This window comes from Lactuca serriola, chromosome 2 (assembly GCF_051521515.1).
Source record: "Lactuca serriola cultivar US96UC23 chromosome 2, Lser_US96UC23_V15, whole genome shotgun sequence".
Taxonomy (NCBI): domain Eukaryota; kingdom Viridiplantae; phylum Streptophyta; class Magnoliopsida; order Asterales; family Asteraceae; genus Lactuca; species Lactuca serriola.
Genome location: NC_136409.1, coordinates 187,125,937 through 187,144,414, shown reverse-complemented (window position 1 = coordinate 187,144,414; position 18,478 = coordinate 187,125,937). Strand labels below are relative to the sequence as shown.

Genomic DNA, 18,478 nt, shown 5'->3' with positions numbered 1-18,478 from the left:
ATTAATCACCAATCAACCGATCTAGCAGATCACATACATAGCATACTCTAACCAGGATACCGACCTAACCGGTCACTAACATAGCATCATCCTATATTCCAGGATTCCGACCTTAACCAGGTCTCTAACATATACCATCCTAACTACCAGGATGCAAACATATAGCAAAGCAATAACATAACAACTACCTGGATTTCCATCCGATAAAGGGCCGACTTTGGTGCCTTAGACCCTGTTGATATAGTGAGGATAACTCACCTGCAACTGCCGACTGAAAAGATAAGATCACGCTGCTCCAACCTCCGACACGAAGTCCGCCACTGGTCAATACCAAAAGTCTGAACTCAATAAATACCAATAATTACCAAAATACCCCTGGAAGTCAACTGGTCAACTCTTGGTCAAAGTCAAAGTCCTCAGTCAAAGTCAAACTTCTTGACTGACTCTACTCGCCGAGTCAACCTGCTGACTCGTCGAGTCCCTATGCTCTGAAAACTCTTAGAACACGACTCAACTCGCTGAGTCACCCCAAGGCTCGTCGAGTCCAACGATCATCGATTCCCATCCTGCTCAACTCACTGAGTCATCCCTCGACTCACTGATTCTCGGATCAACCAGAAAAGGCTAGGGTTCCCCGACCAGACTCGCTGGGTCCAAGCATAGACTCGCCGAGTCCCAGGCAATCTTCAACATACTCGCCGAGTTGTTCTTCCAACTTGTCGAGTCCGTGCACATATTCATACAACTCGTCGAGTGCACCAATATGACTCGCCGAGTCCAGACGTGACATCTTCATCCAGACGATGTCAGGCCATCCCAATGCTTCCAATACATAGATCTGGACTCCTAGGGCCAGATTCACACGTAAAGTTTCCAACTTTACGTGCATGCAAGGCTCAACAAGCTCCAACAAGCTAAAAAATGAAGGTTTAAGGCAAGGACACTCTCAATCACGCCCCAAAGCTATCACTTTTTGATCACATGGCTCCAAACCAACCTAGATCTGAAGTTGCAACCTCAGATCTAGTCTCTATACCCGAAATAGATCCCAACCATGCTAAAGAACCCCAAATCATACACCATGGATGAAATAACAAGGAAATAGCTTAAGGTAAAATCCTCTTACCTTAGAGATGAGTCTAAACTGATGTAGACTTCAGATCCACAAGCTCTCTTGATGCTATCCTCAACTTCCTCCAACTTTCTCTTCACCAATTCCTTCTTCAAGGCTTCAATCTTCTCAACAATGGGGTCACACACGAGATGAGGGTTTTTGGATCTCAAATGGGTAGCAAAGAGGCTAAGGGTGGCTATAATGTGCTTTATATAGGGCACAAACCCTGGATTAGGGTTTTCTCCTTTCAGCACCAACTCGCAGAGCCCAGCCGCCGACTCGCCGAGTTGGTCACTTAACACTTGACCAGAACCGCAACTCGACTCGCCGATTCTATCCATCGACTCTCCGAGTCGACCATCCTTATTTACACCAAGAACCCTGAACTTGCACCTCTGAACTCAAGTTGTTACAGTAGGGCTTCTCGTCACCTTTCCGTGGATGTAAAGTTTGTTGGAAACGGACGTAGGACGAAGGAGTTAAGGCCAAATGAAGTTTTAGAGTTTTGGAAGGCCATCTAGCACGCGGGGCGTACTAGATGTGTATGCGGGGCGTACCGAGTAAGTTGGTCGCGGCTGGTCGATAAGTACGTCGAGCCTACTAAGGGGTATGCGGGGCGTACTCCTTTCAGCCATGAAACCCTAATTTTTGGTTCTTGGCCCTATTTAAACCTCATTTCCTTCATGAACCTTGTCTTTTATCAGCCTCTAAGCCTCATAAACCTTATTTTCGACCCTTAGCCTTTATCTTGGAGCTTTTAAGCCATTGTGAAGAATCTTGGAGTATTTTGTGCACTTTGAAGAGTTTGGAGTTTGTTGAAAAATCATCACTTGGAGGGGAGCTTGTAGATCCAGGGGTTTCTCATATTTTGTAACTAACTAAAGGTAAAAAGCTTTGATCTTTTCATCTCTTTTGGTTGGATCTTCCTTTCGGTTGTTTATGGTCATTTTAGCCTCTTTTGGTGACCCTTGTGAGCTAAGGTCGTTTCAGAGGCTTAATCTTGTAGATCTGGACGTTTTAGGTGTCCTAAAAGCATAAAAATGTGATCTTTATGGTTTATTTGGACTTATGCATGTATTAAGACCCTTCATTAACCTCTTTTGAGCTCTAGAGCCCCATTAAGTCGTGCATGCAAGTAAAGTTGCCAACTTTACGTAATAAGTCATCCATAGGAATTAGATCTGAAAGTTTGGAGCAAGGACTTAAGTGGTTAAGTGCTTAATGGAGAAGAATGGGATTCAAGGGCGTACGTTGGGCATACCCATCTGGTACGCTGTGCGTACTGGCCCCAAAGGGTGTATGCTGGGCGTACCAGCTGAGTACGCGGGGCCTACCAGTTGAGTACAAAGGGCGTACTTGACATGTTGGACTTTTCTTGTTTTGTTGACTTGTTGTACATAGATCGTTAACCAGAAGTTTGACTAAGGTTGAACATTGGTTATTTTGAGCCTTTTTGGATATTGGGCCTTCTCCGGTTAGGCCCATGATGGATTTAGGCCCAATTTGGATATTTGGGCCTTATGGTGTCATTTTGTGTTTGGGTTATCTTTTGGGCTTGGTTGCTTGGGGCATTTTTGGGCCATCTGAGAATAAGTGTTTTAGATTAGGGAAAAGTTAATGGGATTTAGTGTAAGACCCATGTAAGGGTTTGGGCCCAATTTGGAAAATTGGGCCATAAGTGGGCTTTAGATGATTATTTGGTTTGTGGGCCTTTTGATTGGGAGTTTGGGCCTTAGTCTTGGACCAAACTAGGTGAGGGGTAAAATGGTATTTTTACCATATATATGGATTGTTGGATTTGGATTGGAACCTAATTGTTAATTGGGTGTTATTTGTTTGATAGCATGGGGATTCTAACGGATCTGCAGTTAGAGATTTATTTGTGGGTTCAGCTGTCGAGGTGAGTCTCTTCACTGTAGTATGGTTCGAAGGCACCAATGCCAGTCCATTTGGCTTATGTATTGTATGAAGACCAGGGGGTGGCCCTTGGCATGTGTATGAAAGACTAGGAGGCGGCTGCTGGCAGATCTGTATGCGAGACCAGAGTTTGGACTTTGGCAGTTAAGTAGATAAGTAGTCGTAGAATATGCTAGTTGTCTTTGTCCTAACACTTTTCTATAAGACCCAGGGTTTTGGTCCCCGGCTTGACAAAGAAAGACCATGATACGACTCGTGGCACAATGGCAAGACTATGTTGGTACATAGCACCTCCTATTGTATGTGTTATGTATGGTTCGTATGTTATGTATGGTATGTGGTATTTGGGGAACTCACTAAGTTTTGTGCTTACAGTTTGTGGTTTATAGTTTCAGGTACTTCTGGTTCGAAATGGAAGGGTCCGACTTAATCGCAACGCATACACCCGTGTTTTCCGCAAACTCGTGATTTTGGGAATGTACTCTGATAATTGTTATGTTTTGAAATACTTCTAAATGTATAAATAAAGGATAGTTGAGTGTTTTGATTAGATTAAAAATGAAATTTTTATCCTATGATTTTTGGGATGTTACATTGTCAACGCTAGTCAGCTGATGACTTGAGTTATCGTTGGTTGTGACGATTTTATATCTTTGGCTCACGTGTTTGAGGAGAAGAGAGATCGGACTTTCAATAGTCATTAGATAGATTAAAGGGAAGATGTTTTATGCACCAGTTTCTATGTTAGGAGGTAGGGTTCGACTTGTTGTGAAGGGTTTTTCGTCTTATGTAATGGGTGTTAGTGATATTACTGTTTTGTTGGTTTAGTGGTAAGAGTGAATACCATGTCGCAAGTCGAGTCTTCGACCAAGTTTTGAAGATAAGCGGGTGTCTCCGATGAGGATCGAACATATGAATTTAGAATTTGGGTTGGAAACCACAGGGTACGAGAAAGCAGATGCATATTTGATTGAACGATCCAAATATTTGCGGTTGCATCGAGGTAATTTAGGTGTGAGCATGAGAGTCATTTCAATCAGGACTGGAAATTGAGGGAATAAGGGTCTGTTTTCTTTGAAATCAGATAGGTCATGTTCAAGTTGATTGTCCCAAGTAAGTAGGAGGGGTAATTTAGGTACCAACAATCGTCGTTATCGTCGGTATGTTTCAATTATGTGAATGATGTCTTTGGTATTTTGTTGGTTCATGTAAGGAGTTTCTTAATGAGAACTCATAGGAAAGTCGTGTGGTTTAACCATCGGTTGTTAGCTATAGAATTAGTGTTTGTCGGGTCTGTTACGAGTTATAGCTAGAGCATCAGCAAGAGGTCCTTGAAGATGTAAGGAAATAGAGATTGTATGCAAATTATTCGGATGCGCAAAGTTCAGTTCTTGGATACCTCGTTAACCAAAATGGTATCTTGGTTGGCCCGATCAAGATCGAGGTAGCGGTGCAGTGAGAGTTTTAAGGTCTCCATCTAAGATTGAGAGTTTCCTTGGGGTTAGCTATGATATTGTCAGAATGTTTATCCTTTTGGGCACTCTTGAAATCAATGTTGATTTATATTAGTTGGTCAGTTTCGAGGCTCTTATTGATTTGTGGATGACAATCGCTAGTAGTTTGATATTGACTGATTTGTAGATGACACTCGCTAGTAGTTTGAACCCTAAGTGGGGTAGAACCGAGTATTTTGATTAGATGTTCTTGGAACAGTTCAACTTTTGATTTCTGCATTTCACATCAGAAGAATCTACGACTCGAGTATGTGGGATTATTGGTTTAGTCTTATTGTTGCAGGAAAGGTAGCATGCTATTGCTGGAGTGTTCGAGGTTGCGAAGCTTTCTTGTTCTGTTTCTTTAGTGTCAGTCAAATTTTTCCTTCATGTGTCGGGAAGAATCCAAGGATTTTCAGATCGCGGGTGCTACTTGGGTAGATATCAAGTTTATGTCTTCAAGAAAGCTTGAGTTGTCTTTGCGGCGGGGAGCTGTTAGGCAAGGAACTCGTTGTAGCAAGTAGTTCCTTTTGGGAGCATCAGGTATTTTGTAAAGGAAGGCGGATGGGTCGCTCAAGTTGTGTATCGGGTTTAGGAAGCATGGTTAGCTTTCAGTATGGATCGGGTATCCATTGTCAAAATTGGCAGTGATGATCAGTCTTAGAGTAGGGAATGCATGTTTTCGTATGGGTTTCGTTCAGGTTTTCTTCTAAAGCAGGAATGAGAAAAAGACTGCAAAGAAAACAACTTCGAGATGGATTACAGTTGTTAAGGTAGGAGTAATACCTTTTGGGGTTGTGTATGTCAACTATATATGGGACTTAAGCATTTTAATAATCGGCTCATTTTCAATCGATTTGTTGTAGTGTTCTTCGTGAGGTTGATTGAGAATCTTTAGCATGAATTAATGGAGGTTCATATAAGGTGACAAATTCTTGCTAGGTTATTTATCCATGCTCATCGGGAGTGTGCACTCAATTTGTGTGATTGTGGAAATGATGTTTCTAGCCATCAGTTATTTATCCATGCTCATGGAGGGTGTGAACTCAATTGTTTGATTGCGGAAATGATGTTTCTAGCCATTAGTGTCCGGCTATTGTTTTGAAGTGTTAGAAGCTCATATGTCGGAATGACATTGTCAGGTTCTTTATGTGTGACCTTGTGTTCGCAGTGCATTGTCAGGTTGTAACATGACACTAACTCAATAACCTCATTAAGGCTATCCATTAAGGCTACCCGATATCCTCACAGATGAAAAAGCAAGCCACATAATCATCTAACTCCACAACCATTTCATAGGGTTGTGGAAATTGTGTCCTAAGGAACAAAAGAGAAAGAGAAAAAGAGCGATGAAAAAGGAGAAAGATAGAGAGAAGCCTTCAACGAAAGTTGTGAAAACCCCTCACTCCACAAGACAACCACTAGAACTTTAAATGGTACTCACTAGTGAAATGGTGCCCATACCGGGTAGCCTAAGTCAAAAAGAAAAAACCCCCAAAATGATAAGCCATGAACACAATTTTAAATCCTAAATGGCTAAAACAAAACATTATATAAAAAACGCCATTAAACCAAAAGTGTTGCAAGTTACAAAAACATACTTTCTCTACAATACAAATACATATTATGAGCTTAGAAGCCACCGATAACAAATGGCAAAACAGAAGTCTCGCAATACTTATCATCATTCTTTGTTTACCAGCATCAAATGACAAACAAAGCTAATTCAAAAAAAGAGCTCCACAGCATCATAACTTTATATTTTTTCAGGATTTTTACAAAACAACCAAAATAGTAACATAAATATCACTTTCAATCTGAGATTCCTCAATAACCCACATCATTTCCATCCTCTATAACCGCTCTAACCAGTCAAAAATGCTGTCTTGTGATGAAAACTGTAAACCCTGCACATACATTTCAACAATGGAGTTACTTAACATGTGATTTTCCTCTAAAAAAATAATTCAAAAATCAGTTTTTTTTCATAACATTTAGAAAAATAGTTGACTCTTACAGCAAGGTTGAAATCTGGCGGAGTACCCAGGTCAAGATTCTCAAGATCACCAACCCCAGAACTTGCACCCACATTTGTATCAACATTAGAGCAAGATTGAAGGGCATGAATGTCAAGATTCTCTTTACAAAACAACGAGTCACCAAAATTATCTAAATCATCTAAATCAACCGCTTGTGAATCATCTTCCCAAATGGGTAACTCCAAATTCTCCTTACCTTCAGCATTAGAACATGAAGGAAGATATTTCTGCTCATCACACAGCTCTGATTCCTAATCCAAAATCAAATAAAAAACAGTCAGCATCATCTCAAAAAAAAAAAAAAAAAAAAACATTAATCACCAGAAACAAGGACACACTAATCAACCTGTGGTGGTAATGGTGGTTGTGGTGGTGATTCAAGAACATAACCAGTGGTGACATCATCACAAGCAACAGACTTTCCAGCCCTAGGTGGATCAGGGGCACCAGTATTTGGAGTTCTTGGACTTGTTAAACTCATCCAAACATCTGACTCTTCATGGTTTTCCTGTTTTTGTGGCTGATAAAATATCTTGGAAACAACATATTGTCCTTCTTTTTCATCTTCAATGGTTCCTAAATGATATTGATGCATGACCCAATTCAATTTATAAGGCTTTGAACCCCCGCCAGCTGTCCCATAAAGAACCATAATCTTCTTGCATCCGATTTGAGCCCCATTTTGTATAACACCTTTTGTCTTGCCAGTTTTATGCCAACGAACATCATTTGTTAAACCAGATTCTTTGCTAATCTTGCGACGTTTTCTTTGACCTGTTGTATATGCATTTGTGTTCCTATAAAAGAAATGAACAGAGTTTCCATCTTTTGTAGCACCTATCAAAATACAAGTCAAAGTCAAAGTCAAAGTCAAACAATGATCTTGTCTTCTCAAATGTCAATGATAAAAGATTAGTCACAAACCAGGAAGATTTTCTGGGTGTTTGCAGCATATTCCTTCATCCACATCAATTGTGGGGATGAATTCATCAATGAATTGGTGTGGCTTTTTGTTTCCTACACCACATTTGGCTGCAAGATGTTCTAGAAGCTCAACATCAGTGGGTTCAAATTTAACACCAAGAGGAAACCCAGGCCACTCAACTGACACCTGCAAATTGAAATGCATATGAGGTGAAGTTTTCAGTTGTTTTTATAATATGAGAATTTGGAAGGAGTCATTCTTACATTGCTGTTATCAATCTTGTAATGGCATTGTGGGCATTCCCTGTTTGCTCCACAGTCTTTGATTTGATGGACTAAAGGAAGACTTGAAGTTTTTACTTTCCTTGCAATACTTCTACCATCAACAAGCCAACTTCTACAGCATTCAAAAGGGTAGATTACATTAGTGGGAAAGAAACCTAACTTTTGTTGAAAAGGAATAATAGTACAATAACCAGTGATCATCTTATCTCTAAAGATTGTGCAAAATGGGTAATGATGAAAGACTATCAATAAAACAAGGGCCTGTGATATTACATTTTCACTTATGCTTGGTATCCGCTAATTAGATTAAGAATGCATAAAAATACCATACCTAGAAATCATTTTCCTGAGCAGTTAAGAGATCATAATCTATAAATATGCATCAAAAGTTCAAAACCCTTTATTTACAGATTGCTTGTGCCTAGTTTCCTCATTGTTTCATACCATGAAAGGAAACCACTTCACGCATAAAGCTTAAGTTACATAAATGCATCTTATCTTAAGAGCCGAATGATTTCATAATGTACTCCTTTTTTTTTCTAGAAATAGAGTAACTCAATGCTCGCATAAAAATAGATGTAGGGATGCAGCTGATACCCAAAGTCAAACATACACACACACACACACATTCTACATCTATTTTCCATACGCTGGATACGAGCAAACTCAAATAAGAAGATAACAGTGTGCTTGAGACTTGAGTAAGTATTCAAGATAGATAATCACACACAGATAGATACAAACTGAGAGAACAAAGCTGGGTGCAAACGAGTAAGATTCGGTCGACTAAACCCTAGAAAAAACATCCTAGCTACGATCGGAAGTCCGTCTTTTAGGGCCATAAAAAAGCCCCCCAAAACGGGAAATCGGAAGGTTTCTATCATCAATGACAAAAAAAAATTACTTACTTCGCCATTCTTGGAAGGTAAAATCGAGACAAGATTGTTCAACATCAAATGGAGCTAGGATTGAGAGATGAAGACGCCGGAGTCTTGATGTAGGTGGAAAATATACCGCAATTTCCCCCTTCTTTCTCTACTGAACCAAGTTAAGTAGTGGAGGAGAGAGAGTGTGCGTTTGTTTGTGTTATGCGCGTGAGAGTGGATAAAGACACATACGAGCGGGAAATTGCAGAGTGGATCCGTTACTGAGGTCTGTCTTCCGAGCCTCAGACTCGGGTGCACCTCTCTGTTTTTTACAATGGCAAGTATATATTATCTACAGTTTTATTTTATTTTTCTTTTCATACAATATATGTAAATAATTTTTCTTATATTTTAATCTTTTTATTAATATAAATATTAATACTAACACTTAATAATAATCAAAATTTGGACTCAATATCTCACAGTATACTAATTATATGAATGTTTAATAATAAAAAAACTAGTAACCTTGTTTACTTTTAGGGTAAATGACACAAAAAACACTCTTTTTACACAGAAATTCGATTTTGACACTGTGTTTTTTTTTGTGTCAATTTTGACACTGTGTTTTCCAATTTGTTACAATTCTGACCACTTGACCGGTTAACCAGGTTGCATGCTGACGTGGCATGATGACGTGTCAGTTTTGATGACGTAGCATGCTGACATGATATGCTGACGTGTCAAAATTGAATTTTTTTCTCACAAAAAACACTAAGTTTTCATTTTTTTTCGATTTTGACACTACGTTTAATTTTTTCTTTCAACTTTGACACTATGTTTTTTTGTTCCAAATCGAATATCATTTTTTCCAATTTTGTTCAATGTTGACAATTTTCTATTTGAAACCGTATAAATATTTTTTTAATACATTTAAACCGTATAAATATGTTTTTTTTTCATTTAAAAACCATAGTTTTGTATAAATACATTTTTTTTTACACTCAAACCATATTTTTATGTATAAATATGTATTAGCTATATAAAAATTATATTTTATATTAATATGCAACTTTAAAATATGTTTGAAGGTTTATAGGCGTGTAGTTTATCAAAATTTGGATATCAAGTTTGCAACCCATCAAATTTTTACATCTTATTAGAAGAAGCTTATGGTTAGTTTGATTCTCATGATATAACTAATGCTTTGAATGTAAGAAAAAAAACACCTTGTATTTAAATAAAAATGTGGTTTTTAAACGAAAAAAATATGTTTATACGGTTTAAAATGTAATAAAAAAATATATTTATACGGTTTCAAATGGAAAATAGACAAAATTGAACAAAAATTGATAAATGATGTTCGATTGGAACAAAAAAAACATAGTGTCAAAATTGAAATAAAAAATTAAACTTAGTGTTAAAATCGAAAAAAAGTGAAAACTTAGTGTTTTTTGTGGAAAAAAAATCAATTTTGACACGTCAGCATATCATGTCAGTATGCCACGTCATTAAAACTGACACGTCATCATGCCACGTCAGCATGTAACCTGGTTAACCGGTCAAGTGGTCAGAATTGTAACGAATTGGAAAACACGGTGTCAAAATTGACATAAAAAATAACACGGTGTCAAAATCGAATTTCTGTGTAAAAATAGTATTTTTTATGCCATTTACCCTTACTTTTAACATTCCTTTTATTTATGTATCTAATTAAGATCTTAATTTTTTTTTAAACATAAAGTTATCAATTAGAAAATTTTATCTTCTCAATCGATTATCTGCTCAACCACTGAATTGTTAGGCAACTTATTAAAATATATGTTAGGTATAAGTAAAACTTTTATATTTTAATGGACTTTATATAAAAAAAATGTTAGACGAATCGGGAAAGTTGTGTGACAATTTTAGATAATCTTTTTACTTTCATTTTTTCAACATAATCAAAAGTCCATAATTTATATTAAACATTAATATTAAATTATAGCTATCAAACATTGGACAAGTAACGGACCTTTTACCAAACCTAAATCCGAACCTAATTTTTGTCGAACACAAAGCCCAAAATTTTGATGGGAGAAAATAGGAAATGTGTTTTAATTTTTGTGGGACCGAGAAAGTCTACTTCTTCCCCAAGAAATGTACATGGAAGCCTTGGACATTGCCACAATACATAGCTCCCTTAACTTAACCAATATGACAGTATTGGTACCTCCACTTCTATAATCTTTAAATTTAACCTACACCACAAATTCAAAACAAGAAATTTTTTATACATTTGGTTCATACAAATCTTGGAATCATTATTATATATTACCTAGAAATAAAATAGGATGATCCATCCATTTTTCTCATCCAAAATGCATAAAATTATATAAAAATAGGCACCATTATTGTTAACCCTACCTCATTTTTATATCTATAGTATTCTTCCTAACCCTTTTATATTCAGATGCAACTCAAATCATACGTGCACTTTACAAAAATACACACTAAAAAATTATACACACATACCAAAAATCAAACACAACACAGTAAAGATTGTAACATCCCTTATTTTTCATAACCGAAAATAAAACTACACTTTAAAAGTCATAATATATTTTATTGTCGAAACTCTCAATACATTAAAAATTTTTGAGTACAGATGATTGTCTTGGAATAATAAAAATACAAAAGTAAAAAAAAAAAAAAAATCCCTTTGGTATGCATTTTTTCCGAATTTTGGTTCAAACCTCGATTTTTTTAGATTGGTGATCTTTTTGAGTTAATTTGTTTGTGGTTTTCGTCCTTCGAAAATTGAAAAGACTGAAATGCCCTCCAGGTACTATTTTTTATATTTTTTCTATTTAATTAAATGTTTTATTAATAAATAAATATGGGACTCTTCTTTCTCTCTCTCACTCTCTCTCTCTCTCTCTCGATCTCGACAAACCTAACTACTCACCTCTCCCTCATCTTCTTCCCCTCTGGTTTCATTCCCCTTCTGAAGATATCCTTATTCATCGATCGATTCATCCTGTAAATCGGAGTCATCCTGAGGAGTTTTTCTCTGCTATCGGTAGATATAGTGGGAAGAGCATCCATTTGCTATATACAAGATGATTTGGTGGTTGACCTGAGCAATTACTAAATTAAATAATCGATTACCTTACACAAAAAAAGCTCGATGAGGCCCAAATACTAGAGTGTTTTCGTAATCCTCGGACTCACTGGAATCAATGGCAACAGCCTCGCCAAAATCCTTCGTGAACTCATAAGAATCTGCAAGCATGTAGATGTAGTAATAAAAGTAATCTGAGAACAATGAGTGCTCCTCCATGGAGGCAAACATTGGTGGTTGGTTCTTTCCCATCACCGATGGTTGTTGAACCTCTGTTATTATCATCATCATCATCAAACTCACCCCGGAATACCACCCTCTTACTTGTTTCTTTGTTGCCCCAGACGTGCAACACCATTGCCACCCTATAGCTCCATTAACCACCGTTGCAACCCTGTAAGGGTTGTTAATTGTCAATTTCAAGATCTTCCACATGGATAAAAGAGAAGAACACACACACACATACACTTGCAACTCGATTATGGATTGTGTCTTTATGTTTTCATCGTCGATTTGCAGGTGTGTATATGTGTGTGTGTTCCCATTATTCCATAAATATATTTATTGGATGTCTTAGTAGGTTTTAAGGTTGCATGAAGGAGGGAGGGGGAGAGAGAGAGAGAGAGAGAGAGAGAGGGGGTCATGTTTATTATAAATAAAACATTAAATTACATAGAAAAAATATAAAAGGTATATTATAAGGGCATCTTAGTCTTTTTAGTTTTACGAGGGACCAAAACCACAAACAAACTAGCTCAAAATGACAACGAAACCAAAAAAGCCGATGTTTGGACTAAAACCCGGAAAAAATGTATACCACAGGGACCACTTTTGCAATTTTGACTAAAACACTCTTTAGGTAAGCTACACTTTCTATCCTAAGTATAACTATATTTATGTTTGTTGTCGTTATTATGAATATATATATATATATATATATATATATATATATATATACACACACACACACATACAAATTTATCAGTAATTCAATTATAATATTGATTGGTCTACTTACGGGAGAGGTATCTAGAATGGTTACGTTGGCTTGGTTGTTGGATTTTAGAAAAGCTATATGCCGAAACTATCTTGCCTCCCAATTGTTCGGCCCAGTCGATCCTTATCTGATAGAATTATCGGTATTCATTGGGATTAGTATTAGGTCAAACCTACATTACATATTCCCATCAAACTAATAAATTATAGCAATATATGTTAATCCTCGTTAAACTGTTGGTCGTTAGCCAAACTGCATGGTTGACTGTTAATCCTTTGAGAATTTGTCAAGGTAAGTTCTTCTCATTATATTATATACTCTAGTATGTATCATCTATATGTTAGGATATAGCTACCATGTAGTATGTACTTAGGCAGTTAGGCTAGGATAGTTAGTTGCATATTATGTGGATTGTTGTTATATGTGTATGTTATTATATATGGTGTTGAGGGCGGACCAGCCTCGAGCTGAAGGCCAATAGACTCGGGCGGACTAGCTTTATGCTAAAGGCCAAGGTGCGGTATGGCTATATGTTGTAGGCAAAGATAGGGCGGACCAACTATATGTTGAAGGCCATTATGTGTATGCATTGTATATGTATTGTGGTATGGAATATTTTGAGGGAATTCACTAAGCCTCAGCTTACAGTTGTTGATAACTATTTTACAGGTTGTTCATCGGACCTTGGAAAGGCTCACGCATAGCTGTATCAGCATCGAAGCATCAATAAGTTTTATAGACTTCTGCTAAGATATTGTTTTATATAATAATAAATTGTAATGTTTTGTAAGACTTATATTCCTAATAAGTAAAAATAAAAAATTTGCCTTTGAAATTCGGGACGTTGCACACATACCCTTAATATGATATTACCCACCAAACTTAATTGAACTAAGCATCCATTTTAGGTGTATAACAAGATTCCCATCCTTGAAATCAATACTAATTTCCTGCCTATGTAATATCTTTATAGTACATGATATAGCTAGGCACTCTTTTAACTTAATTTGAATTAAACATCCTTTATAAGTCTTATCTTGTCACTAGGCAAGACTACCATGCTTATAATCATTATCCAATACCAACTTTGTTTAGGCAAAACTATCCTAATTTAGTGTATATATAACACGGAGCATTAGGTATTTGTAACATTCAGATTCTTAGAGGTATTATAATTTATTATATTTTTTAATTTTGGGAAGTGCCACATCGTGGTGAAGGAATTCCGTGACGTGGCAATGGTCGTTGTATCGCGGGTTTTAAATGGCCGCCACAACGTGGTAGCTTATGGCCATGGCGTAGCAGCTGTTTAATGAGTAAACCTAATTTTGGGGGTTTACGTCATATTTAAGGGAATGTGAGGGCTAGGGTTGCTCACCCTCAGCCTCCATCACACTCTCTCTGCCTCCAAGCAAACCATAACCTCCATTTTTGCTTTCTAAGCCTTTTATATTGATTTTTGGGATTTAAGAAAACAGGAGGTTACATATAGGCCCGGATTCAGCAAGTAACTCTTCTCACCATCTTCTTGTGCATCTTCTAGACTCTTGTAAGTCCCTATGTTCCAAGATTTTTTTTCGTTTAAAGTGCATTGATCTAGGTTTCTATGCCTTAATCTCATGTCCTTGATTATTGGGTGATGAAATCTCATAAAGTTTGCAAATTTGTGAATCTCCAGGTCATTTTGAACCTTAGATGATTTGGATATGGAATAGCATTGAGTTTTACCATCATTCATGGAATATTTGGCCAAAAACCCTCATTTTGAGCTAATAGAGTCCAAGACATGCATTAGACATGCATGTCTAGAAAGTAAGAATTTTTAGGTTGTTATTTCATGCTAGAAGTGTTCTAGAAATGGGGATCTAGTTGTCTTAAAGAGAAAGTGCTTAATGGGTCAATCCAAGCTTTGTTCTCCCCCTTTTAGGTTTATATATGGGGATCTATATCCCTTAGAGAGTCTAAAGGGGTAAGCATAGAAACTTTATCCACTTGGACCTTAGAATAGACCATATTTGGGCTAGAGAGCTCTTAAGATCAAGGAAATCAACTTAATCCATTAAGTTGTTTGGAAGCCCAGTGTCCACTGCGTGGTCAAGGTCCCCACGGCGTAGCGGATGGGCTAAGTCTCGACTATATTGTGACAACCGTCAAATTCTGGTCAATTCAAAGTCAAATAAAGTCAACAAGTCAAACCGGTCAACTCAACTAACCCTTGTGTACTAGGGCTTACGTTATGTAATTACTAAACAACTCGCTATTCTAATTGGAGATCATAAATCGAAAAGTGCGTACATCTAGATCTCCTTAACCTAAAACTGTGGTACGTGGCGAGCCAAACCGATAAAACAATGTTGCATACTCATCGGGAGTGTGTAAGATCCTTAAACAAGGCTTAACGGGGTTTACGGACCTTGCTTTGCGAAGCCGAACACTCAAAAAGGTCACAAATAAAACCTCTCTTAATCGTTTTCACTCTATCTCTCTTTATCGAGAATCTCTCCCAAATCTCCCCACGTATGTCAAATCTCTCCCAAATCTCTCTAAGAATGTGAAATCTCTCCCAAATCTCTCTTTGTATGAGAAATCTCTCCAAGAATGTGAAATCTCTCCCAAATCTCTCTTTCTATGAGAAATCTCTCCAAGAATGTGAAATCTCTCTCAAAAGTTCCCGTAACTTTTTGAAGTAATTCGGGTCATTCCGACCCTTAACCGGGTCAAAAACGGCTTGAAACAGGGTAAAAATGAGTAAAATAGGCTTAAGGACCCGAAACCCCTCTTAAGGAGCTGAAACCCCTCTTAGGGCCGAAAGTCCTCTTAGGGACCGAACCCGAAGGCTGCTGAACCGAACCCGAAGCTACTGTTCATTCGGTCTATTTCGCTCCTGATGACTTCGGACCGAACCTACCCTTCATTCCCTACCGTCTCGCCTCGCTTCGGACCCAACACCAGAAGGGACCGAACCTTCGGCCCCCTTCCGAGAAGCCTCGCTGTTAGCCTTTTTCTTCCCAATTTTCGACTACGATTTCATTTTGGCTTCATTTTTAATTGTTTTAACGTGGGATTTTCACCCAAAACTTTATTTTAACATATAAGGACCCTTAATTAATGATTAATCACATTTTTGGGGATAAAACCTTATCCAAGAAGAGTGGGTGAAGTACAAGGGTTGAGTGTTGACTTTTCTTTGTATTATGACACAAGCAACCACCTAAGGATTATCCTAAGGAATCGGCACGAAGTCCATCGTTACCAAAGCTTATAGATTACAACTGGTGAACAAGTAGTCCAAAACATCTGGTAAACACTTAGTTCAAAAGTAACTAGTGAACACACTTAGTTCAAAATACCTAGTGAACACACTCAGTTCAAAGATACGTAATGAGCACACTCAGTTCAAAATACCTAATGAGCACCTAGTTCAAAAACACCTACAGGTTACGAGCTTACTAGCGTTCCACCGGACCATCTAGTATCGCCCATGGTCATCATCTATACTCCACTAGATGACTGGATCACTGACAACATTGATGTCCCCCATCGTGTTATCACAAAACAACTATTTCATCTACCCATGTTTTACCCAACACATTTTGTAGATATAAAATACATATATAGTTTAAATCATTTAAAACATGTATAAAAATCTTTCACCCAGCATAGACAGCAAGTATTCAGACAATATGCACACACAACACGTAATTTATATTAAAATACTTCATATCTATGTGTAAGATGAAAGGGACTATGCACTCACCTGAGAAGTTGGTGACTCGGTACTCGGACAACGCTTCGTTTACTTTAAAATAATTTCCTTCGACGAAACCTACTATTATTACCACTAGATTTTAGTCTAATATTTACCGTGACTAATTATTAGTCTTATTATGATTATTATTATATAAGCGTTTAAACAATACTTTCCAACCACTATGTACAGACAGGGGCCAGACATAAAACACCGGAGGGCAGGACCATTTTGGCATATAGCACTTCTGAAATCCAACAACCCTATGCGGCCCTTTAAACCAGATTCCCCGTACCGCGAGTAGTTAAAAAGATATTATAACGACACTTATATAAGTCATAATAATAGCTCAAATATTTATTATAAATTTATAATAACAATACTAATTTTAAATATAAACTATATTAAAATAGGGTAAGCATAACTTACTTACAATGGGATTTTAGCTAGGAGTCGGGCTCTGTAGGGGCAGAACTTCGTCGCTGAATCTTTCTAAGAAAGATTCGTGCAGCGCTTCAGCGCTCACCTTACTATACTAAAACTACAGAAAGAGAAGTCGAATCACGATGGACCGAAATGCTCGGGGGATAAGGAGAGAAAGACTCTTGAATCAAGAGAATGGTGCAAGAAATATGAGAGCCCAAGCCTCTTATTTATAGTAATTGAATTTACAAAAACTACCCTCCATAATTACTTAATGACCTTATAGTTATATAAACAACTAAACACCCCTTTATAGTACTATTTTAAATAGATTTAACAATATTTGCACTAAACTAATGTCGAAAGGACTCAACATTAGTCTTATAATGACCGCATCGTCGATACCTTTCTAATGATATATACATATGTATATATATATATATATATATATATATATATATATGTGTGTGTGTGTGTGTGTGTGTGTGTGTACGTATATATGATTTATACTTTATTTTAATATGTAAATATGCTATTATAATTTGTAACTCGTTCATACAAACTCCGTTTTTGACGTCCTTTATATCCACGCGTAGGTGGAGACGTACTCTACAACTTTCGTTTAGACTCTGTCGGCTAATTTTGACTTTATTTTTAAAGTTATATTTTTAACAGGCCGGGACAGGATTGGTCCGTTAAATCCTCATAACTTCTTCATCCAACGTCCGTTTTCGCCCATCTTTTTCTCGTTATGCTACTCTTAACGAGATCTTCGATTCTTGTTCAGGTCGTCTCAGCTAAAAATCGCTCGATCTAATATTCGAATTTCGGGCTGTACACTGCTAATCCGAAACTTTGAAAAATCATAACTTCTTCATACGAAGTCAGATTTGGGCGTTATTTATATGTACGGAAACCTAGTGACATATACTACAAATTGGTTCAAATTATTTATAAGCTTCTGTCGAAAAGTCGTTTTCGACACTTATTGCCTCTAATTTGACTAGCCCGGATCTGCGGACGTTACAAATAGGGGTACATCACAAAGTACCGGATTTTCATATAAATGGGGTACATTACAAAGTACCGGGTTTTCATATAAATGGGGTACGAATACAAAGTACCGGGTTTTTATACAAAAAGGGGTACAGATACAAAGTACCGAGTTTTTTATACAAAAAGGGATACAGATACAAAGTACCGGGTTTTTAATTACAAAAAGGGGTACAGATCTTAGATGAGTATATCATCTATGAACACGATCACGAACTTATCCAGGAAGGGACGACATACCCGGTTCATCAAGTCCATGAACACTGCTGGTGCATTTGTCAATCCAACGGGCATCACTACAAACTCGTAGTGACCATAGCGTGTTCGGAATGCCGTTTTGGGGATGTCTCCTTCCAGCACTCGCAGTTGGTGATAACCAGATCTTAGATCGATCTTTGAGAAGTAGCTTGCTCCCTGTAGTTGGTCGAACAGATCGTCTATGCGCGGTAGGGGATATCGGTTCTTGATCGTGAGTTTGTTTAGCTCCCGGTAATCAATGCACATGCGAAAAGATCC

The 18,478-nt window shown here is 37.4% G+C and overlaps 1 protein-coding gene across 1 annotated transcript; it reads right to left on the bottom strand.

Annotated features, from left to right (window-relative positions):
• Window positions 1-6,073: 6,073 nt before the first annotated feature.
• LOC145087766 (SUPPRESSOR OF GAMMA RESPONSE 1-like) lies at window positions 6,074-8,852 on the bottom strand. Its single transcript, XM_079025828.1, has 6 exons — window positions 8,681-8,852; window positions 7,752-7,884; window positions 7,488-7,674; window positions 6,910-7,400; window positions 6,542-6,814; window positions 6,074-6,431 (listed from the first exon to the last, which is right to left on the bottom strand). The coding sequence occupies exons 1-6, from the start codon at window positions 8,686-8,688 to the stop codon at window positions 6,378-6,380; spliced, it is 1,146 nt and encodes a 381-aa protein (XP_078881954.1). The 5' UTR covers window positions 8,689-8,852; the 3' UTR covers window positions 6,074-6,377.
• Between the last annotated feature and the right edge of the window lie 9,626 nt (window positions 8,853-18,478).

Bases quoted from the DNA above. Each gene is read 5' to 3' on its own strand.
- LOC145087766 (XM_079025828.1), bottom strand. The intron at 7,675-7,751 runs GTAAGAATGACT...TTCAATTTGCAG, and splicing joins ACAAGATTGATAACAGCAAT to GTGTCAGTTGAGTGGCCTGG. The intron at 7,401-7,487 runs GTTTGTGACTAA...GTATTTTGATAG, and splicing joins ACACCCAGAAAATCTTCCTG to GTGCTACAAAAGATGGAAAC.